Source organism: Lutra lutra, chromosome 3 (assembly GCF_902655055.1).
Source record: "Lutra lutra chromosome 3, mLutLut1.2, whole genome shotgun sequence".
In the NCBI taxonomy this organism is placed as follows: Eukaryota; Metazoa; Chordata; class Mammalia; order Carnivora; family Mustelidae; genus Lutra; species Lutra lutra.
The window spans coordinates 132,891,361-132,915,982 of record NC_062280.1 but is presented as its reverse complement, the minus strand read 5'-3'; the positions used below and the strand labels follow the sequence as shown (position 1 = coordinate 132,915,982).

Below are 24,622 nucleotides of genomic sequence, written 5' to 3'. Positions count from 1 at the left end.
AACATCAGAAACAAAACAAAGCAACCCCTGTATGATAAGAGAAGAATTAATTTTTATGTACCTAATTTCTTTTTGGTTAATTTCCAGGGGAATCTTCAATTGAGCTATGGCTTTAGTATGTCTTTTCAGGCTATAGTTTTCTAGTATGTGGCCATTGATTATATAATGAGCTAAAACAAGCTCCTTGGAAAGAGCTTAAGTTATGGGTCTTCTAATGGATTATAAGTGATAGGATGAGAGAATATGTACCCTTGATAAAACCATTTTTAAAGAATAGTTCATTTTGGAGGCAGTAAAATAAAGAAGGAAAATCTAGAATGAATGTTGAAGTTACTATAGTATAATTTTTAAATTTTAGAGGATTTCTGATGTTTATAATAATTTTTAAATGGATAATTACAAATATCTTGCTTTTAATGACCCACGGTACTTAATGACTAATACAGTTTTTTTTAAAAGATTTTATTTATTTATTTGACAGAGAGAGATCACAAGTAGACGGAGAGGCAGGCAGAGAGAGAGAGAGAGGGAGAGGGAAGCAGGCTCCCTGCTGAGCAGAGAGACCGATGCAGGACTTGATCCCAGGACCCTGAGATCATGACCTGAGCTGAAGGCAGTGGCTTAACGCACTGAGCCACCCAGGCGCCCTGAGTAATACAGTTTTTACAAAATCCAGAATGTATTCTCATTTTCTCTCCAGGACAATTTTTTAAATTAATTAATTAATTAGTACCTTTTTAAATTTTTTAAAAAAGATTTTATTTATTTATTTGACAGAGATCACAAGTAGGCAGAGAGGCAGGCAGAGAGAGAGAGAGAAAGCAGGCTCCCTGCTGAGCAGAGAGCTCCATCCCAGGACCCTGAGTCAAAGGCAGAGGCTTTAACCCTCTGAGCCACCCAGGCGCCCCTTAATACCTTTTTTTAGAGCAGTTTTAGGTTCTTAACAAAATTGGAAGGAAGGTGCAGAGATTTCTCACATACTCCCTACCTCTCCACATGCATAGCCTTCCAATTATCAACATTATTCATTCCATTACTAGAATGAACCTACACTGACTCATCATAATCACCCAAAGTCCACAGTTTACCTTAGGGTTTACTCTTGTTGTACATTCTATGGGTTTGGAAAATGTATAATAACATATATCCATCCTTGTAGTATAATAAGGAGTATTTTTAGTGCCCTAAAAATCCTCTGTGCTCCACGTGTTCCTTCCCACTATCCACCCCCAACCTCTGGCAACCACCTAATCTTTTTATTGTCTGCATAGTTTTGCCTCTTCCAGAATGTCATATAGATGCAGTCATACGACATATAACCTTTTCAGATCGGCTTCTTTCATTTAGTAATATGCATTTAAGATTCCTCCATGTTTTTTCATGCCTTTATAGTTCATTTGTTTTTAGTGCTGAATAATATTTCACTGTCTGGGTGTATCACAGTTCATTTATCCATCCACCTACTGAAGGGCCTCTTGGTTACTTCCAAGTTTTAGCTATGAATAAAGCTTCTATACACATCCATATGCAGGTTTTTGTAGGGACATAAGTTTCAACTCCTTTGAGCAAACACCAAGGAGTGCAATCACAGGATCATATGGTAAGAGTATGTTTAGTTTTGTAAGAAACTGCCAGACTGTCTTCTTTTCTTCTTCTTCTTCTTCTTTTTTTTTTTTTTGAAAGATTTTATTTATTTATTTGAGAGAGAGAGAACAAGCAGGGGGAGGAGCAGAGGGAGGGAGAGGGACAAGCAGACTCCATGCAGAGCCTGACTCAGGGCTTGATCCCTTAACCCTGAGATCATGACCTGCAGAAATCAAGAGTCCTACCCTTAACCGACTGAGCCATCCAGGCACCCCTGCCAGACTGTCTTCGAAAGAAGCTGTACCATTTTGTGTTCGCACCAGCATTATATGACAGTTTCTATTGCTCCACATCCTCATTGGCATTTGGTACTTTCACTGTTGGTGGATTTTGGCCATTTTTCTAGATGAGTAGTGATATCTCCTTGTTGTTTTAATTTGCATTTCCCTGATGACATATGATGTGGAGCATTTTCTCATATGCTTCTTTTTCTTTTTTTTTTTTAAAGATTTTATTATTTATTTGACAGACAGAGATCACAAGTAGGCAGAGAGGCAGGCAGAGAGAGAGGGGGAAGCAGGTTCCCTCCCAAGCGAGAGCCCGATGCAGGACCGTGGGATCATGACCTGAGCTGAAGGCAGAAGCTTTAATGCACTGAGCCACCCAGGCGCCCCTCATGTGCTTATTTTTCATCTGTATATCTTCTCTGATGTATTTGTTAAGAGCTTTGGCCCATTTTTAAATCAGATTGTTTGTTGTTGAGTTTTAAGAGTTCTTTGTGTATTTTAGGTAACAGTCCATTATCAGATGTGTGTTTTGCAAGTATTTTCTCCCAGTATGTGGCTAATCTTCTAATTCTCTTGGCATTGTCTTTCATGGAACAGAGTTTTTAATTTTAATGAAGATCAGCTTATTTATTATTTCTTTTATGAATAGTGCATTTGGTGTTGTAATCTAACAAATATCACCATACCAAAGATCATCTAAGTTTTCTCTTATGTCATCTTATGATGTTATATATCAGGAATTATATATTTTTGCATTTCATTTTATTATTTTTTAAGATTTCATTTATTTATTTATCTGAGAGAGTGAGAGAGCATGAGTGGGGGCATGGAGAAGTAGGCTCCCCACTGAGCAGGGAGACTGATGGCTGGGCTTGATCCTAGGATCCTGGGATCATGACCTGAGCTGAAGTCCGACTCTTAACCAACTGAGCCACCCATGAGCCCCTAGTTTTGCATTTTACATTTAGGTCTGTGATCCACTTTGGATTAATTTTTATGAAGGGCATGGCTTAGATTTGTTTGTTTGCATGTGGATGTCCAGTTGTTCTGGCACCATTTGTTGGAGAAACTGTCTTTGCTCTGTGGCATTTCCTTTGTTCCTTTGCGAAAAAACAGTTGAAAAAAGATCTATTTGTTCTGGGTGGTCTATTTCTGGGCTTTCTATTCTATTTATATATATATCCTTTTGTTAATACCAATCTTGATTACTGTAGCTTTTTGGTAAGTCTTGAAGTTGGTAAACATCAGTCCTCCAATTTTTTTCTTTTTCAATGTCATATTGGCTCTTTGAATTTTTTACTTCTATAAACTTTAGAATAAGTTCATCAATATCCATAACATGTTGGAATTTTGATTGAGATTGATTGAGATTGCATTGAATATAAAAAAAAAAGATTATGTTGGGAAGAACTGACATCTTAATAATACTGAGTCTTCCTATCCATGAACATGGAATATCTTTTCCATTTATTTAGTTCTTTGATTTTGTTCATCACAGTTTTTTAGTTATCCTTATCCAGATCTTACCCATATCTTTTTAGATTTATATCTAAGTAGTTCCTTTTGGGGGTGCTAATGTAAATGATATTGGTTTTTTTTAATTTCAAAATTCTACTTGTTCATTGCCAGTATATAGGAAAACAATTGATTTTCATATATTAACCTTGTTATATATTCCATATATAACAAGATTGTCATTTGGCAACCTTGTTATAATCACTTATTACTTCCAGAGTTTGTTGTTGATTATTTTGGGTATTCCACATGGATGATCATGTTATCTGCAAACATAGTTTTTTCTTAATCTTCCTTCCCAGTCTATACACATTTTATTTCATTTTCTTGCCTTATTATATTAGCAAGGACTTTCAGTGTGATGTTGTAAGAAGTGGTGAGAAGGGTCATCCTTGCCTTGTACTATCTGATCTCAGTGGGAAAGCTTCACGATTCTAACCATGAAGTGTAGTATTATAGTTGTTGTTGTTCTTCTTCTTTTTATTTATTTATTTATTTATTTATTTGTCAGAGAGAGAGGGAGAGAGAGCAAGCACAGGCAGACAGAATGGCAGGCAGAGGCAGAGGGAGAAGCAGGCTCCCTGATGAGCAAGGAACCCGATGTGGGACTCGATCCCAGGACACTGGGATCATGACCTGAGCGGAAGGCAGCTGCTTAACCAACTGAGCCACCCAGGTGTCCCCTGTTCTTCTTCTTTAAGATATTCTTTATCAAGTGAAGAAAGCTCCTCTCTATTCCTAGTTTACTGTGACTTTTTGGTATAACTGGGTGTTGGATTTTGTCAATTGCCTTTTCTGCATCTATTGATTGATATGATCACGTGATTTTTTTAGTCCGTTGATATGATAAATTCCATTAATTGAGACCTTTTTTTTAATGCTTGCCTTATTACCATGAGGTTGCCCCAATGAACCACCCTACTTTCCTGAGTTATGGCATAATACCAAAGTATAGTGCATCTAAAATTCAACTAGGAAGCAGGCTCAAGGAAGAAAAGTAAAAGGGGTCCTAGGAATTCTACTTGTGGGAGTAGTCCAAAGGTTAACCAGAGAAAATAAAATACTTTGTGTTTCTATACTGAGTCTAGGGGAAACAAACAAGCACAAAGCTAGAGATGGTGTGTTATAGGCCGGAAGGATAAGAAATCAAGATGTTGGGACACCTGGGTGGCTCAGTTGGTTAAGCAGCTGCCTTCGGCTCAGGTCATGATCCCAGCGTCCTGGGATCGAGTCCCACATCAGGCTCCTTGTTCTGTGGGGAGCCTGCTTCTCCCTCTGCCTCTGTCTGCCACTTTGTCCGCCTGTGCTCGCTCTCTCTCTCTCTCTCTGACAAATAAATAAATAAAATCTTTAAAAAAAAAAAGAAATCAAGATGTTAAAGGTGAGGGTGGTTATAAAGAAAGTCAGAAGAACAAGCAAGGGGTCCACATCTGATATGAAGTTTCAGCTTAATAACATTTTCCATATATATCTACAAGTTTATGAAATTAGTATGTTGCCATTTTTTGTTGGATGGATTTACAAATTTATTTATTTATTTAGATTTATTTATTTGACAGAGAGAGAGAAAGATCACAAGTAGGCAGAGAGGCAGGCAGAGAGGGAGAGGGAAGCAGATTCCCCATCAAGTAGGGAGCCTAATGTGGAGCTCTATCCCAGGACCCTGAGATCATGACCTGAGCTGAAGGCAGAGGCTTAAGACACTGAACCACCCAGGTGCCCCCAATTTTATTTATTTAGAAATAACTTCAAACTTACAGGAAAAAATGCAAGAATAGTGCAAGAAACTTCTGTTTTCAAGAACCGTTTTAGAGTAAGTTGCTATCACTTCTGACTACAATACACAAGGACTTTCTCCTACACAATCATAATGTAGCCATCAAAATCAAGAAATTAGCACAGATTCTGCACTGCTCATACAGTTTCATCAGTTGTCCCAATAACGTTCTTTATACAAATAGGCCCTATTCAGGATCATATATTGCATTTAGTTGTCATGCACTTTAGTGACCTAAATCAAAATAATTTTTCTTTGATGGGGAATAGACTTTCACAATATCTATCTATCTACCTACCTATTTATCTCAAATCATTACATTGTACATTTTACATCTTATGTTGTAATTTATGTCTTTTACGTTGTAATTGTACATCTTACAATTTTAATTGTTAGACCTCAGTAAAGCTGGGGAAAAAATAGTTTTTCAGATTTTCTTTGACTTTCAACCTTGACACTTTCAAAGATTCCTTGCTAAACATTTTGTAGAATATCCTAGTATGTGTGTTTAATGAGTCCTTATGATTAAATGCTAATTATACATTTTTTGTAAGAATGCCACATAAGTCAAATCGTGTTCTTATTTCATCCAGTCAATTGAGAGGTTATTTCAGCTTGCCTCATAATTGTTAACATTAACTTTGATCAGTTAATTAAGAAGATGTCTGTCAGGCATCTCCATTGCAGTTATTCTTTTTCCCTTTGTAATTAGAAGGCATTTTATGGGGAAGTATTTTGACAGCATGTAAATATACCATTCCATATTGACTTTCATCCACTATTTTAGCATCTGTTGATATTTTTGGTTGATAATTACTATCATGTCCATGACCTTCACTATTTATTAGTCATTCTACTATGGAGAAAATCTTTCTTTTCTCTTTATTTACTTGAAAAATTTAGATCAGGATTAACTTTTGGATTTTTATAATATAATTTTATATTATGTACTTTTATATAATTTTTAGCATTATTATCTAATTTGATACTCAGATTTTCCCAGCTTTAGTATGTTGCCATTTTTAACTTAACACTTTTTAATTTAGGGATTCCTAATAAAAGTACCAGGACAGGTAGCTGACCTCTTGTATACAGCCTATTTTATAATTCATAGTGTTTGAGTACAAAATTATTGAAGAACTATTAGTGAAGTAGAATGGTGCTTTTAAAAATGTGCTTAATTATAATGGTTCTCATTTTGGCCAAGAGTTTTTTGGTTATAGAATTAAGAAGGGAGATAGTGTATGTAGTAGGCTCTCAGGCCTGAGCTCTGTTAGTAAAAAATTTTTAAAGACTCCTATAGTTCATTGTTTGACATATTCACTCTTACATGACCCTATCTTACAAACCCATACTCTTCTTCCCATGTACAAAATTCCTAAAATACTCCCACTTAATGAAATCCAAATGTCCCTTGCAAAATTAGAAATCTATGCTTAGTACCATTAAAACATTGAGTTTATTGGGATATAAATTGTGTAAAGTTGTAGAAAGTGGTTTTGGTAAAACTGAGCTTGAGGTGTCAAACAAATGTTAAGGATAGGCACACAGATTTAGATTTGGATGTGATATTTATTATCAGAGAAGTGATAGCTTATAATTGAAATGAATGGATAAGACATATATAGAAGGAGATCTCGGGAGGTGGCAGATTGATTGATTGAGTGATTGATTTTAAAGATTTTATTTATTTATTTGACAGAGAGATAGGGAGAGCAGGAACACAAGCAGGGAGAATGGGAGAGGGAGAAGCAGGCCTCCTGCCTGAATTTTATCTGTTTCATATGATTTCTTCTATGAGTTTGTAGAGTTTTGGGTCATATCTCACTCAGGTCATCTTTAATATAAAAATAACTTGTATTCCAGTAGTTTGTTGATAAGCTAATTTCTTTTAAAACTTAGAGTGCATTTTCCCATTGAAACAATATTAAAATGAGTAGGTTCTTTCTCTTTTACATTTATAAAAATGTATTTAACAAATGATATAACTAAACCATATTACTACAGTTATAGTATATACCGTATATATGGTACACTAAGCTAGAAATTCTCCTAGCAAAGGTCTGTCTATACAGCAAAATTTTGAACTACTTTCATCACTCCTTGATTATTTCTTCAAAAACTGTTCATACTTGAGCAGTGATTTATTTCATAAGGGTTTAATTTTCTATAAGATAACTCAGTTTAACCTCTTAAATTTGTGGGGCTTTCATGGACTTTCTTCTGGAGCAGATTTTTATTTGGGGAGGGAGACTGAAAGCCATTTATGACACCAGTGCATGGTTTTCAAAGACAAATAAGGCCTGCCTGTGAAATATTACCCAATTATGTTTTAATGGTAATCAAATATGCATAGTGGAGAGTTGTCATAACCAAGAGATTTGTATTATCACTGAGGTTATTTTTAGAGACAAGAACTTGCCTGTTTCAGTGACCTAATTATCCTATTGATACAGTTTTTTTATATTCTAGTAAGTATTAACAAGTATCTAGGAGAGAATAAGTTTTTAGAGAATTAGCTGTTTTTTAGGAGGAGGGTATGAGCTCTAAAATATCTTGCAATTTTGCTTTGTGGAGATTTAAATCAGATGCTTCTGTTTTTCTTTAAATGTTTCTTTTAATAACTTCAGTGACCTAAATCATGACCAACAAGAGTTATGTAGAATTCAGTCTGGAGGACTTTTTAATGTTAATGTGGTAATGTGTAAGAATATGAGAAAAAATTGAAGTTACTGCAAATAATTTGTTATTGGTTTAGGGATTAAAGTTTTAAACCAAATTACTATAATGCAGTATTTTTCTGGCATTTGACTAAACCTCTACTCAGCTCCAGTTATTTGTGATGAATGACATTTGGCTTGAGATCTTAGTTTCCAGAACTGTCCTACTCTGCAATATTTTCTTAATTTTCCTGGTCATCAACTATTTGTCTGTTCTTTTGTATTGTACTGTTGTTACACTGGTACCAGTCATGTGAAAAATATATAATAATATTGTTTAGCATGTGTGGCCTTTGGAGTCAGATTACCTGGGTCCTTTTTTTTTTTTTTTTTTTTTAAGATTTCATTTTTGAGTAATCTCTATATCCAACGTGGGGCTTGAGATCCAGAGTCTCATGGTCCAATGACTGAGCCAGCCAGGCACCCCAAAATACCTGGGTTCTAATTCCAGTTCTACCATTTATTAGCTGTGTGTCTTTGGACCAGTTACTTAACATCTAATAGATGCAATTTTCTCAACAGTAAAATGGAAATAAATATATTAGCCATCTTCATGGCTTTTATAAGGATTAAATGAAATCATCTGTGGAAAGCACTTAGCACAAGTACTGACTTGGAATATTGTTAGGGTTAAATATATATTGTAATTATTATTATTGTTATTACTTAAAAAGTACATATTATAGAATTTGAAGTCACAGAATGTTATGAGGTAAAGGCATTTGCCAGTGAAGAGAAATTTCTTACTATTATTTAGAATATGAGTTCATGTAAAATTTTACTATTTATACTTTCAGGAATACTTAAATACATTACTTAAACAGCTAGAGAAAGAGAAAAGAAGCCTTGAAAATCAAGTGAAAGATTGTGCACTGAGACTGGAACAAGAATCAACGGTTTGTTTTTATTCTATACTAGACATTTCTTAGTAACTGCCATTGCTTTTAGTATGTTATCTACAAACCTACTATATTATTATCACAAAATACTTACAAAACTATTTCTTATACTATTTTAAAAAAACAGCGTAGAGACATAAACTTGACTTAGTAATAGCCTTGCTAGTATTGCAAATCATCTCTGATGTTGAATTCTTTACTTTTGTATTTTTTCCTGTAGGCTTACCGCAAGACCAATGATGAGCGCTGTAGGTACCTAGCTGAAATGTCTCGGGTAACTTTTCTTGTCTTACTTCTAAATTTTAAGAGTTTTCTCCTACTGTAAATTACATTTTTCACTTTTCTAGGCGTTTGGTTTGGTTTGGTATACAAACATCCATTGGAATTATGGGAAAAAAATCTACCAAGTTTCTAAATATGAAAGGTAAAAGGAAAATTTATGGGTTTTATAAAAGGAGAAAAAGGAGTAAAATTTGCCCAGATTAAGGGAATATTTTGCATATTTGCTTCCTTAGTTATCCTTTGAGTTTGATCTATAATTTTTAGAATTCAAACAAATAAGCAGTTATCCCTCTGCTATCGTGAAATTCATGGTATTTTATGTCATAATTATGCACATATTATGCATCTGTCTTACATACAGCACTGCTGTTACTAGAAAGGTTGTATTTACGATACAGGATAGGAAAGTGTATACATACCTATGATAGGACAGGAAAGTGATCAATAAATTATGGATGATGTACATATTTTCCATAGTTTTTCATTTGCCTTTCAGTTTTATTTATGATGATGTTAGTATCACTGAGTTTTTGTTTTGATGTTATCAGAGCTATCTTTTATTTATGGCTTCTGATATCATAGTTTAAAAATCTTCATTGCAATATTTCATAACATTTATCACATCTTTTTTTAGTACTTGGCTAAATATTTTACATTTATTTAATCCTTGTTAACTTTATTTTGACATATGTTTTAAAATCAGTATATGAGTTTAGTTTTCAATGCACACTCTCTACATGGAAGTGTCCAGAGAGCAGTTGGATATATGAATCTCAGGGTAGAAAGATAAAAAATGGGAGATACAGACGTATCTCCCATTATTAACATATAGATAGTAAATGAAGCTATTTGAATGAATGAAATGCTTCGGGGAGAGTATACAGGGTGAAAAGAAAAGATAGTTTAGAATATAGCTCTGAAGAGTTTCAACAGTGATAGTCAGGGGAGGTAGACCCAAAAAGAAGGTTGGAGTCTTCGGGACATTAACTAGGTGAGGCAAGGAAGTAGAAGACCTTGAGGGCTTGGTTTGCCATAAAGAAAGTCTGCTAATTACTAATCTGGCATTTCCAGTAGATTCATGAGGGGATTGAGAGGAAGGGAGTTAAGATTGGGGGTTGGAGCTGATAAGGAGATGTATAGAACAATTTGGGAATGAAAGTCAGGGCAGTGGTGAATAATGGGAGGCCTGGACTTCTAGTAATGACTAAGATTAAGTTAGGAAATTGAGACAAAACAGAATCAATCCTTGTAGTTTCTTACTTGTAAAACAGTCAGTTCACACTTGATGGTTCCTGGATACTCCGTTGACATCACTGCTTACTCCTGCAGCACAGGCACTCTCATGCCTTTCCTCAGACCATGACTCCGCCTGGAATTTGCTGCTTTTCATACATGCTAATTCTGCTTCCTTCCAGTTCTAGCATAAATGCTAACTGCTTTACAAGACGTGATTTGGGGAAAGACCACAGATTTTGGAGTCATTTAAATTTGGATTTAAATCCCAGCTTGGTACTTAATTGTAATGTGACCTTTTGGGGCCTAATTTCTTTCCTTTTTGATAGAATGGGAAATAATAGTATTGTCTTGCAGGGGATTTGTGAGCATTTAGAGATGTAATGTATGTAAAGTGCTGAGTCAAGTGCCTAGCCCATAAATATGTTCTAAACTCTAGGAAATGGTGAACATTATTTTCCTGTGTTTTGTTTTGTTTTGTTTTGTTTTTTCCTGATCTCCCTAGCCTCTCTCTCTGTGACAGGGGCATTAGAATTTCTAGTTGCCTCAGCCTTCCTCCTTTGCCTTTGTTTGTCTGAAAAATTCACTTAGGTAGGATAGGTTCTACTCTGATTATGCAGGATCACTCAGCATATAATCAAAGCCTATTTTAACAGCTTCCCAGGAAGATGTTAATCCTGTTCCCCAGTATAAATGTTAATAAGGATTTTCACTCTAGAATGAATTGTTAATCTTTGTAGTCAAAGATGGTTCTAACCATGTGGATATTGGGGGGGGCCGGAAAGGTCAACAGATGATCTGCAGTTCTTTCCATGCTGAATACATAAATAATTGATTCTTAGGTAGATAACTAGAGCTCTTTGCTGAGACTGCTGTTTATACTTCTGCTGTCTTCACTGTTTTGAATGAAATTGTGTGTTTCCATATCTCAGGGGTTTTCTGATTTATGCAGTATGTATACAGTACAGACATTGAGTTTTAAGATATATAGGCTTATTGCATTAAAGTCAGGCAGAAAGGCTACATAGAACTTCTATTGTTATGTCTTTCTTAATGAGAGAACATACGTATTATTTATATTCAGTATCTATTACAAAAACTTTTAATGTTCTTTATGCCACAAAGATGATATGATTATCAAAATTTCCTCTATATTTATTTTAAAAATCACATGGAATGTGGGGTTGAGATGAAGGAGTTTACATAATCTTTAGAAACCTTTTAATACTAGAGAAAGCTGGAGTGCCTGGGTGGCTCAGTGGGTTGAGCCTCTGCTTTCGGCTCAGGTCATGATCTCAGGGTCCTGGGATCGAGCCCCACATCAGGCTCTCTGCTTGGCGGGGAGCCTGCTCCCCCCCTCTCTCTGCCTGCCTCTCTGCCTACTTGTGATCTCTCTCTTGCTCTGTCAAATAAATAAATAAAATCTTAAAAAAAAAAATACTGGAGAGAGCCAGAATTTCCCATTATTCTTTAGCTTCTCTTATGCATACCACTTAAGGGCCTGGTTATAAAAGAGTTAGTTGAGAATGGACTGTTCCTCTTATCTCCAAAATCAGTCATGAAATAAGAGAACAAATTCTCAAATGTTTGTATTTCAGGTCTCTGACTCATACCGAGTTTTTAAAAGGCAACAGATGGATCAACTGCCTAGAATGAAAGAGAATCTAGTGAAAATGTAAGTCTAACTATATCTTTCCTTTCTAATTAATTCTATTTGCATGTGAATGATACTGACAAAACAGGTGTCCATTATATTTTGGAAGTTGAACTTCTAGATTTTATAGCAATGATATAAAATAACAAACAGATGGTAAAAGAACCTAAAGAAATCTGTGCTCTCTACTCACTACTTATATACATTTTTGTAGATCCCAAGAATATGTTTTGTCTTCCAACATGACAAGTTCTTATTTTCTAGGCTAAAACAATACCCTACCCAAGAGGAGCCTAAATCTATACCATGAACAACATAAATACAATTAAACTACCAGCCTTAACTTTTTTACTGACAAAATATTGACAATGAAATTAGTGTAAGAAAACAGTGCAGTTTGAACTGCGTTTTCCAATGCAAACAAAAATAATTTAGGCTGAATAAAGAAGAGAGGAATGTTTTATGGGTTTAGGAGGTTATGTCTACACATAATTTTTCCTGTTCTGTACTAAGTACAGAATAATTTGTCAGGCAATTCTTGTCTTATATAACCTTTTCTATGTAGGGGAATATATTCATATATAACTTAACAATAGTAAAAAAGTAAACCAGGATATAACTTAGCTATCAATCAGAATTCTTTTGAAATACAGACATTCAAGATATATGCAATATAGCAAGTGTTTTTGGTAGAAATTCATGGGAAAGGAACATTTTGTCCAATATGTGGCTAGATGGATAAAAGTGTATTCTTCCTTGAGTAGTCATAAATATTATAAGTTATAACTTATTATCCTATACATTTATATCAACAGAAATATAATGTAGTTAAAGCATTAAATTCTGGAAAATGACTTCCCTATGAAAAATATTATACCTCTGTGCTGGGGAGCCTCAAGACCAGTCCCGTATTCAGTGATTTGCTAGAACAACTCACAAGACTCAGCATATATTTGTGCATACAGCTAAAATGTATTGCAGCCAGAGGATACAAAGAAAATGCATCAGAGGAAAAAGGTGTATGGGGAAGTTTGGAGGAAACTAGGTACAAGCTTCTAGAAGTCCTGTAGTGCGGTCACAGAGGACACACTTCATTCCTCCAGCCATAGGTCAGGGAACATGTGTGACAACACGTGAAATTTTATCTTCTGAGGAAATTCATTAGATACTTAGTGCCCACATTTTTTCCTGGGTCCAGTCGTGTAGGTACCCTCTGCTTACTTAGCACATAACAAATTCCAGATTTCCAGAAGGAAAACATGTTCACAGAAACCACATTTTTTGTACAGTTTAAGTACAGTAAGCCATTCTTTTTCATTTAAGGAAAGCTTTCTATCAGTGTAGGGAACTTTTTACCACTAAGTTCCCAGACATCAGCCAAAGGCCAACCAAAGGCAAAGGCAAGAAGGCCTTTCTAAGGAGAGAAGTTTCAGACCTGCTACAGTAACTCTTTCTGCATGATCACCCTACATATATTTTTTTTATTTTTACCATTTATCTTCCAATTCATATTTCTTTTTTATTTTTACATTTATCTTCCAATTATCTTTTAGAAAGATAATACTTCTTTTATTCAAATTTGCTTAAATGATAGAGAAATATTTTGAAAATACAAATAAAACTCATTCTATTCATCTATATACACATTCTATACACATCTATATCACTAGACTATAGGTCTATTAGGGCAGTTCAGTTTTCCACTGATACTGTTGTAGGTTGGATCTCTCAGAGAGTAGACTCTGAAATGGAAATCAGCACATAGGAGGTTTATTCATGAGCATTCTTAAAATGAGTACCTTGAGGGGCGCCTGGGTGGCTCAGTGGGTTAAGCCGCTGCCTTCGGCTCAGGTCATGATCTCAGAGTCCTGGGATCGAGCCCCCAGCAGGGGGCCTGCTTCCTCCTCTCTCTCTGCCTGCCTCTCTGCCTGCTTGTGATCTCTCTGTCAAATAAATAAATAAAATATTTTTAAAAAAATTGAGTACCTTGAGGGGAAGGGAAAGAAATAGATTTGGGCATAGAGAATAGGGCTACAGTCTCGTGTATCAAGCTGATTTATCAGTAAATGAAGTGTAGACTTTCTCTTCTTCTGATGGGGTGACCTATTGTGAGAATTGGAACCATGTTTGTCACATTCTTTCCAGGCCATGTATAAATGTTTCTCATCCACTTAACTGTCAAATTGGACAAGGTGGTACTAAAAGACACTCAAGTAGATGACCTGGATATCAAACCCATTCTTCCTTGCCCCTCGCTATATCATCATCCTGATGATCAGTTTCTCTTTGGGGCCCTCCGCACCATAGGTCTGAACTGAGCTGCAGGTACTGGTGCATTGGAGATGGATGACATGGTCTGGGATACCTGCTCAGTAAGCTTGTCTGTGCCCTCTGGCAATGCACATGCCCCATCTCATATAGGGCTCTTCCATCTTTGGTAGAGCCTAATGTTGAATACAGTGCCTGGAGTAAATAAATGTTTACCAATTTTTTAATGAATGTATGAGTGAATAAATGGTCATACAAATAGGAAAAAAATTCTTCACTTTCTGGAAATATAATAAACCAAATAACTCAAATGATAGAAACATTTCTATATACCTATAATCTTCTAAATTAGGTATATGTAATTGGTACTACTTTAAAGCATTGTTGTTCTGAGTTATTGCCTCAACTTTGGAATTTAGTATACTTTTTGAATCAAGTTTTAGTCTTTAAACCAACTTTTAGTGTTAAGAACCTCACAGGGGAGGATATCCTAATGGCCAATGGACTCAACACCATTACTTATTCAGTGGAATGCGAGTTAAAATTATGAGAGGCCACTACAGACTTTAAAGGTTGGTGATTCCAAGTGTTGTCAAAGATATGAAGTGTAAATTTATGCAACCATTTTGGAATAGTGTTTAGTATTACTTTCTACACTTAGCTGATCATACACCTACTCTATAACCCAACAATTACACTCTTAGTTGTACACCTAACAGAATGGTGCATATATTACACCAAAAAAACCTGTGCAAGAATGTTCATAACAGCTTTATTCATAACAGCCATAAACTGAACTCAAATATTTATCAGTAGTAGATCAGATAAAATTTTTAAGAGATATGTATTCATAATATATATTATTCTTATATAAAACAAATATTCATATATTTATGAATAGTAACATGAATATATTATACATATATGAATAATAACAACAATAAAAATAAATTACAGCTCACACAACATCATGGATAAATATTACAGTTTTGAGAAAGAGAGGCCAGAAATAAAAGAATACATATAATATGATTCTATTTATATGATGTTCAAAGACAGGCACAACTAAACTGTGGTGTCAGAAGACAGGACAGTGGTTACCAATGGGAAGGAGAAGGGGAATGATAATTGGGAGGAGCATAAGGTCTTCCAGTGTGATGGCAATGATCTGTTCTGTTGACCTGGGTGGTGGTTATATGAATATTTGCATTATTATAATTCATGGCACTTACATATCTATTTTGTGCACTCTTCTATTATGTGTTATACTTAAAGTGGTGTTTTAGAAATCAACTTTTAGTAGCTTTTAAGGTTTCCTTTGGTTGATATTCTTACATATGCTAATGTTAAATACTGACTTTTGGAGTTTTCCTAATGCTCAGAATAAATGAGAGAATTAGAAAATACCCATAACGGGGTACCTGGGTGGCTCAGTCGGTTGAGTGTCCGACTCTTGATTTCAGCTCAGATCATGATCTCAGGTTCATGAGATCAAGCCTCGCATTGGACTATGCACTGGGCACGGAGCCTGCTTAAAATTCTCTCTCCCCCTCTCTCTGCTCTTACCCTCACCCCACCCGTGCACACCCTCTTCATTCTCTTTTTCCTTCTCTTGAAAGAAAGATGGAAGGTGGGAAGAAAGGAAGGAAGGGAGGAAGGAAAGAAAAAAAGAAAATACCAATTTGACTGTGATATACTATTAAAAGAAATCTTTCAAAGAGGGATACTGAATATTATCTATTACATATAGTACTATAGAGTCTGCTCCTCCTTCTGTCTCTTCCCCCTCCCCCAACTCATGCATGCTTTCTCTCTCTCTCAAATAAATAAATAAAATCTTTAAAAAGAAAAAAAAGGACAAAAATCAAGAGGTACCTGGCTGGCTCACTGGTGAAGCGTGCAACACTTGATCTTGGGGTTATGAGTTCAAACCCCACATTGGATGTAGAGTTTACTTTAAAATTTAAAAAAAAAAAAAGAAAAAAAAGAAAAATTAAAAAAGAAAAAAGCATAAATATTCAATAAAATAGAAAAATAGAGAAAGTTCATCTGCTAGAATTACTATAGAATAGAATTACTATAGAATACCTCAAGTCAAAATACATGTGTAAATATTTGTGTAGGTAATGCAGTCTGATATTTTTAAAAATAGTGAGTGTGGTAAAAGTAAGGTGGTAAATGAAAATTTGCACTGTGTTTGGAGAAGACAGATGAATCAATTTTTGCCTCTGTCACTTATTATTTAATGTGGCTTTATGTAAGTAACCTCCTTCAAATTCAGTTTACTCACCTTTAAAATGGGGATGACAAAATCCAAATTAAATGGTTAATATGAGAATTAGAGATCATTGAAAAATCCCTAGTTCAGTAAATATCAGCTATTATTATTCCTCTACAATGTATAGTATTTTGTTGAATATAAAGAATTAATAAAGTAACAAAGAATTTATTTGTGGGAAGAGATAAAACATATGACAATAATTTGAAACTGCAGTGACAAAGCTACAACACTGTTAAGCTAGCATAATCTTGCCAAGGGTCTTAGCTACTATCATGTATGTAAAAACTACATACATGAATGGAATGGAATGGAAATGGTTCCATTTCCAGGAATGGAAAATTGTTTCCAAATGTTGTTGACCATGACTGATCGCATATTGTGATTCAGGATACCCATATATATTTTCATATATAACGGAAAAATATTATGAAACAGTACTTAGCCTTATTATGTGTGATGCATGCTGGTATTTTCTATTTTGTCCTGTTTTTTTATACTGCTGTTATAATTCACTAAATCAATCTACTATTGAGTTGCATTCTGTAGTTTGAAAAACACTGTTCTAAAAGAGGTCTAGGAAATTAAACATTTTTAGAGTTATGTACCTCACTTTGATGATTAGTGTCATAATCATGTCAGTTAGATCTTATAGAACTGATTGATATTAAGGAAACTATTTAAAATACCCTAAACATAATATAAAAGCATTTAGTAAACAATAAATATCTAGAATGAGCTTTTAATTGAATATGATATAATTGAATGCTTGTGGTTAATTCTGTATTACACCAGAAGATGAAATTATTCTAAAACATTGTTATTTGATTAAGGAAACTCTTTGCACAGGAAATGGTTTATTCCCAAAATACATTTAAAAATATTTATATTGAGTTATAATCGACATAACCCAAAATTTACCCTTTTTTTTCTTTCAAGATTTTATTTAAATTCAGATTAGTTCACATATAGTGTGCTATTAGTTTCAGGGGTGGAATTTAGTGATTCATCAGTTCCGTATAATATCCAGTGCTCATTACATCAAGTGCCCTCCTTAATGCCCATCACCCAATTACCCTATCCTCCTACACACCTCCCCTCCAGCAACTTTCATTTTGTTCCCTATAGACAAGAGTCTCTTATGGTTTGCCTCCTTGTCTGTCTTTATTTTACTTTTCCTTCCCTTCCCCTATGTTTATCTGTTTAATTTCTTAAATTCCACATATGAGTGAAATCATATGGTATTTGTCTTTCTCAGACTGACTTATTTGGCTTAGTATACTACTCTCTAGTTCCATCCACGTCATTGCAAATGGTAAGATTTAATTCTTTTTAATGGCTAAGTAATATTCTATTGTGTATATATATATATACCACATTTTCTTTACCCATTGATAAGTTGATGAACATTTGGGCTCTTTCCATGTTTTGGCTATTGTGGCTAGTGCTGCTATAAACATTGAAGTGCTTGTGGTGCTTTGAATCACTATTTTTGTATCCTTTAGATAAATACCTAATAGTACAATTGCTGCGTTGAAGGGTAGTTGTATTTTTAGCTTTTTAAGGAACCTCCATACTGCTTTCTAGAGTGGCTGCACCTGTTTGCATTCCCTCCACAATCCAAGAGGGTTCCCTTTTAGCTGTACCCTCACCGATGTCTGTTATTTCCTGAGTTGATAATTTTAGCCATTCTGACTGGTGTGAGGTGGAATCTCGCGGTTTTGATTTGTATTTCCCTAATGATCAGTGATGTTGAGCATTTTTTTATGTGTCTGTTAGCCATTTGTATGTCTTCTTTGGAGAAATGTCTATTCCTGTCTTAACTGTATGATTTGTTTTTTAGGTGTTGAGTTTGATAAGTTCTTAACTGTATGATTTGTCTTAACTGTATGATTTGTTTTTTAGGTGTTGAGTTTGGTAAGTTCTTTATAGATTTTGGATACTAGCTCTTTATCCAATCTGCCATTTTTAAGTGTCTTCTTCCATTCTACAGGTTACCTTTTAGTATTGTGGATTGTTTTCTTTGCTGTGCCGAAGATTTTTATCTTTTTTTTTTTTAAGATTTTATTTATTTATTTGACAGACAGAGATCACAAGTAGGCAGAGAGGCAGGCAGAGAGAGAGAGAGGAGGAAGCAGGCTCCCTGCTGAGCGGAGAGCCCAATGCGGGCCTCTATCCCAGGACCCTGGGATCATGACCTGAGCGGAAGGCAGAGGCTTAACCCACTGAGCCACCCAGGCGCCCAGAAGCTTTTTATCTTGATGAAGCCCTAATAATTCATTTTTGTTTTTGTTTCCCTTGTCTGTGGAGATACGTCTGGCAGAAGCTACTATGGCTGAGGTCAAAGAGATTGCTGTCTATGTTCTCCTCTAGGATTTTGATGGATTCCCGTCTCATGTTTAGGTCTTTCATTCCATTTTTTAATTTATTTTTGTGTATGGTGTAAGAAAGTGGTCCAGTTTTGTTCTTCTACATGTTCTTATCCAAAATTTACCCTTTTAAAGTGAAACTCATTGCTTTTTGGTATATACACAATGTTGCACAGCCATCACCACTATGTGCTTAAAAGAACATTTTCATCTCCCCCCAAAACCCTTTTACCCATTAGCATCATCACTCTCCATTCCTCCCTCACCCCAGCCTCTGGCAATCACTAATCTACTTTCTGTCTCTATAGATTTATTTCTTCTTGTTATTTCATATAAATGGAAGCAAACAGTATGTGTTCTTATGTGCCTAACTTTGTCACTTAGCATAATTTTTCAACGTTCATTCATGTAGGAGCATATATCAGTACTTTATTACTTTTTGTGGCTGAATAATATTCCAGTTCTTAGATCTGTCACATTTTGTTTGTCCATTAATCAGTTGATGGACATTTGGGTTGTTTATACCTTTTGACTGTTCTGAATAATGCTGCTATGAACATTCTTACATGAGGTTTTGTGCATATATGTTTTTAATTGCTTATATGCTTATAACATATATGTTATCAATTGCTGAGTCAATTGATAGCTGTTTTATCTTTTTAAGGAACTGCCAAACTATTTTGCAGAGCAACTGCACCATTTTATATTCCCACTAGCAATGTATGAAGGTTCCAATTTCTCCACATCTTTATCAATATTTGTTATTGTCCTTTTTTTTTTTTTTTTTTTTTTTTTAGCTATTCCAGTACTTGTGAATGGCCCCAGGGAAATCCAAGAACAGGAATTCCAATATAACTGGGCCCACAGATATTAAAACTAGAGGTCAAGGAAGCTTTAAAAGTCTGAGCAGAACTTCATAGTTCTTCTCTTTAATTGTCTGCCATACAGAAAAGTAGTTAAAGGCATAGACATTGAACTCAGCCTTTCTGGATTCAAATTCTAGATCCACTTACAAACTATATAACCTTGTTTTCTCACCTATCTAACAGGGCTAATAATCAAACATACATCATAGGGATTTTGTGAGGCTGATATGAATCAATTAATAAATAGAATTTAGAATAATTCCTGATATAACTTATGTGCTTTAAAACTGTTGCTGTTATTATTTCAACTAGTTCAGTCTTCTACTTCACTTTTCTTCTCATTACCAACTGCCATCTTCACTCTCTATATCTTTTTAATATCACAGACCTTGGTATATCTTAGTTTCAATTTTATTATAATTTTAGGTAACATACCTTTGGGTTACTCATGAATCTTATTTCTTTATTCTCCCTGCCCTACTTAATGGCTTCTCTCTATTTTCTTAGCTTTAATTCATATTTCCAGAGACAATATCAGAATGGCCCCTCTTATGCCTCTTGGTCAGAGCTTTCTACATTAGGACACTTCATGGACTCCTTCCTGGCTTTTGGATTATCTGCCCTTGAGTTGGTTTCCTCTCTATCTGTAATGAGATATTATGGTATAACATATGGCTGTTTACGATGGTACTATAAGCATATGTTTTTGTGATACACAATGATGACTTTAAAATAATGATTAACACTTGTTTTATTTCAGGGGAAGATATAAACCAGTTAACCAAAAGACAATGAATGCCAAGAGAGGACCAGTAAAAAAGATTACAAGATCAAACCATCTTCCAAAACTCAATCTGTAATTCTAAAACTGGGTGGATTTCTATTTCTTTCCTATTTTCATCTGTAATAGTCAACTTGTGAAGTTAATGTTTAACTCATTTTTCAGGGAATGAAATAGATAAGAAAGAGCTATCAAACTTCTTTTTAGCTCCTTTTCCAGAAGTTTATTCCTTTGTCTGTATGAAAGTAATTTTCTAAGTGATCTTAAAATATCTAATAGCATTGCCTATGATTTTAAAAATATCCTAGAAAGCCTGAAGGTTGGCACTATTAAACTTACTTTTAATAATATATCCATAATCTATGCTGATAGTAACATTGTTGTATTATATTTGGTTTCTAGTTGACTAGAAATGTGAATAATGTGAATTCATGAAAACATTTTGCTGTTATAGGCCATATCATGTTCAGGTCTTTTAAACTTACAGTTTAAACAAAACTACAAATCAGATGGACTTTAAACTTTGATTTGAACTATGATGGTGTTATGGAAATAGCCTTCAATCAGTAATCAGCTTGGTTATAATTCCCAACCTGCCATGAACTTAGGAGATCTTGGACAGGTTCCACTTTCTCATCTTTATGTCCCACATCTATAAAATGATGGCGGCAAATGATACAACCTCTAAGGTCTGTACTTTGCTAGAAAACCAATATTTATTCAACTACAAGGTCCTACTACTTAGCACATAGTGATTTAAATCATTTTATGATGTTTCTTAATTCATAGCGATGGCATAATTCTTTAGACCATACATTGCAAGCCTTCACAATACTTAAGCCTCAATGTGGAGATAGACTGAGGAGAGGAGAGGAGAGGTTTGTTTAAGGGATTAATACAGTTTATTGTATTTTTCTATATATGTTTAGGTTGTTTTATAACTTTTACCTAGGTTTGGAACATACCTATGATTTATTTGCCCAAGTTAATAAGTAAAATTATTGGGACTTTATATTTCTAGAAATAACTCACAGCTACCTTAGTTTCCCACTAATGGTATTCTCACCTTATATCTGGAACTAAAACTTCTATTCAATATCAACAGTAATGAATACTAAATGCATTTCTATAATAACTTTTATAGATACTCACTTTCTTTAAGGAAGCGTTCACAAATTTCATGTAGACAATTCTTTTATGTGACTTTATAAAGTAATACAGAAAATACAAAGTAACTTTCTATAAATTATTCCAAACAGGAACTGTTTGGAAATATCTCCCCTGCTCTTTTTTTTTTTTTTGAGGGAGAGAGTTAGTGAGAGAGGGGTGAGGGAGAAGCAGATCCCTTACTGAGCAGCGAACCTGATGTGGGGCTTGATTCTGGGCCTCCAGGATCATGACCTGAGCCGAAGGCAGATGCTTAACCAGCTGAGCCACACAGGCGCCCCATCCCCCCTGTCCTTAAGCTAACTGCAGAGATCAGATACCATAACCCATATTATTAAACAAATAATAGATTTTTAAATCTTATACAATCTCTTTTAGCATTAGTAACAAACTGATTACTTAAATTTTCATAATTATCATCACAGAGTCAACACTGAAAAATAAATTTATTTCTATCATACAGAGCAAGCCATTGTGGGGATTGGATTTGGAATATTTAAATTTATCGCCATCACTGGGACAGGATATTAGTTGAAGTTCTTTTTATGGTGAATCTGTCGTGTTTAAGCATTAGCTCTGCAGGAGCTACTCTGGGATACTTTCCAATGGCAGAAAAGGCCCGTCTTAAACAGAGGGATGGGGTAGCATAAAGAACTGGTAGGGGGACTGTCCAGCTTGCCACCTCTAAGCTTCTGAGATTGAGTAAGTCACTTTTACTTTTCATTGCCTCACTTTCATCATTTATAGAATTGGGAATAAATTTCTGTGGAGATCAAGGATACTTACTGCATATTTATTCGTTTACTTTTTTATACCCTATTTCTAAAAAGGATTGTGTTAGCTTTTACTAAATGTAGAGGTATAAAAACAATGATCATAACAGATAACAGTATTGTCTTGTGAGAATTCCCAACTAAAAGAAGCTCTAGCTTTTAAGATTTCTAGAAATAAGCACAAAGAATGAATGAATTATACAGCTCTCATTTTTTTTGTAGAAGGAAAATACAAGAGAAGTTTTGCCTAGTTCTGAGGTTTAAAGATAATGTATCATGTGAATTGTTATAAGAAAATGCAATTATTTATTGAAATAACTAGTGCAAAAATGATAGCTTGGGATTTTAACTTTAATACTGAAATATGTATTAATATCAGTGTTTTTAAGAGTTTAGAATTCATAAAGCAAAATATCAGTAAACAACACTTAATATAGTTCAAAATTTTGATGTCTAATATATTATAAAATATCAGTGTCATTTATAAAAACAAATGTTGCTATAAAAAAGGCAGATGATGGTGAGTAAAAGCAAGGATGTGGAGAAATTGGAGTCTTCATATACTGCTTATGGGAATGTAAACTGACACAGCCACTTTGAAACAAATTTACCATATGGCCCAGCAATTCCACTCCCAGGTATATACCCTAGATGAAACCTATGTCTACGTACTAGGTAGGTCTACGTAATGAAAATTTATGTCTACATAAAAATGTGTTTACAAGTGTTTATAGCACCATTATTCATGATAACTAAAAAGTAGAAACAATCCAAATGTCCATCAACTGATAAATAGATAAGCAAAATGTGGTATATCCAAACAATGGGGTATTACTCAGCAATAAGAAAGAAGGAAGTACTGACATTTGCTACAACTTGGATGGACCTTGAAAATATTATTCTAATTGAAAGAAGCCAGTCACAAGAGATCATATATTGTTTAATTCCATTTACATGAAAGGTGCAGAATAGGCAAATCCATACAGACAAAAGTAGGTTAGTAGTACTTGCCAAAGGCTGGTGGGGCAGGGGGAAGGGTGAGTGATGGGAAATGACCATTAATGTGTACAAGGTTTCTTTTTGGGGTGTGATGAAAATGTTTTAAAATTAATTGTGGTGATGGTTGCACAACTGTAGAATACTAAAAAACATTGAGCACTTTAAATGAGTTAGTGCACGTTATATGATTTGTACCTCAATAAAGCTGTTATTAAAGAAAACAAATATTGGGCACCTGGGTGGCTCAGTGGGTTAAAGCCTCTGCCTTCGGCTCAGGTCATGATCCCAGGGTCCTGGGATCGAGCCCCACATCGGGCTCTCTGCTCAGCAAGGAGCCTGCTTCCTCCTCTCTCTCTGCCTGCCTCTCTGCTTACTTGTGCTCTCTGTCTGTCAAATAAATAAATAAAATCTTAAAAAAAAAGAAAACAAATATTAAATATGCTAATATTTTAATAAATTAGCAGATAAATTTTAATGAAATGTTATTTGATCTTCCTCTGAAGATGTGATCTTAAAAATTAAGATGCATCATCATTTGGTGCTATTGTTGGGTGAAGAGCATAATTTTCAGCATGATTTTCCAACTAAAAAACTTTCAGATACTACACTAGTCAGAAAAATAGTGAGGATTAAAGGCTACTTCCCAATATTTCCTTGATATCTTTTGAATAATTTCATCTCTTGATAATCTTGTGGAGATATTTATAAAACACCTTTTGATTTTTTTATTCAGATTACATTTTTTAAATTTATGAAGTGCTATGTAGTTTTGTGTCGAAGAAATTATTTCTGGTTTCATCATCTTCATTTGTTTTATCATGTGCAGCTAGACATTCCAAAGCAGAGTTATCTATTTCAATTTTAGTACCATGATATTTGTATTCTACTGGACAAGAAATTCTTTATTTTGAACTAAAAACTATCCTTTTAACAATCTTATCAATAACACTCTTTGGTTTCTTTTTTGTTATGTGCACAATAACTAAGGACATGTCTAGACTTATAATAGTCCACATATTATGTGTCTTTTTTTCATAAATTAAGTAGTTATATGAATAATTTTGATTTTTTTTAAATACCAGAATAACAGAGGGGCGCCTGGGTGGCTCAGTGGGTTAAGCCGCTGCCTTCGGCTCAGGTCATGATCCCAGGTCCTGGGTTTGAGCCCCA

At 34.6% G+C, this 24,622-nt stretch overlaps 1 protein-coding gene across 1 annotated transcript in view; it reads left to right on the top strand.

Moving 5' to 3' along the window:
- Positions 1–23,315, top strand: part of CCDC169 (coiled-coil domain containing 169) — a 47,774-nt gene extending 24,459 nt beyond the window's left edge. Inside the window, exons 6-9 of the mRNA XM_047722054.1 lie at positions 8,681–8,779; positions 9,003–9,056; positions 11,896–11,972; positions 20,493–23,315. Coding sequence (XP_047578010.1) covers positions 8,681–8,779; positions 9,003–9,056; positions 11,896–11,972; positions 20,493–20,592 — 330 coding nt within the window. The 3' untranslated portion in view covers positions 20,593–23,315. The remainder of the gene's footprint in view (positions 1–8,680; positions 8,780–9,002; positions 9,057–11,895; positions 11,973–20,492) is intronic.
- The last annotated feature ends 1,307 nt before the right edge of the window (positions 23,316–24,622 follow it).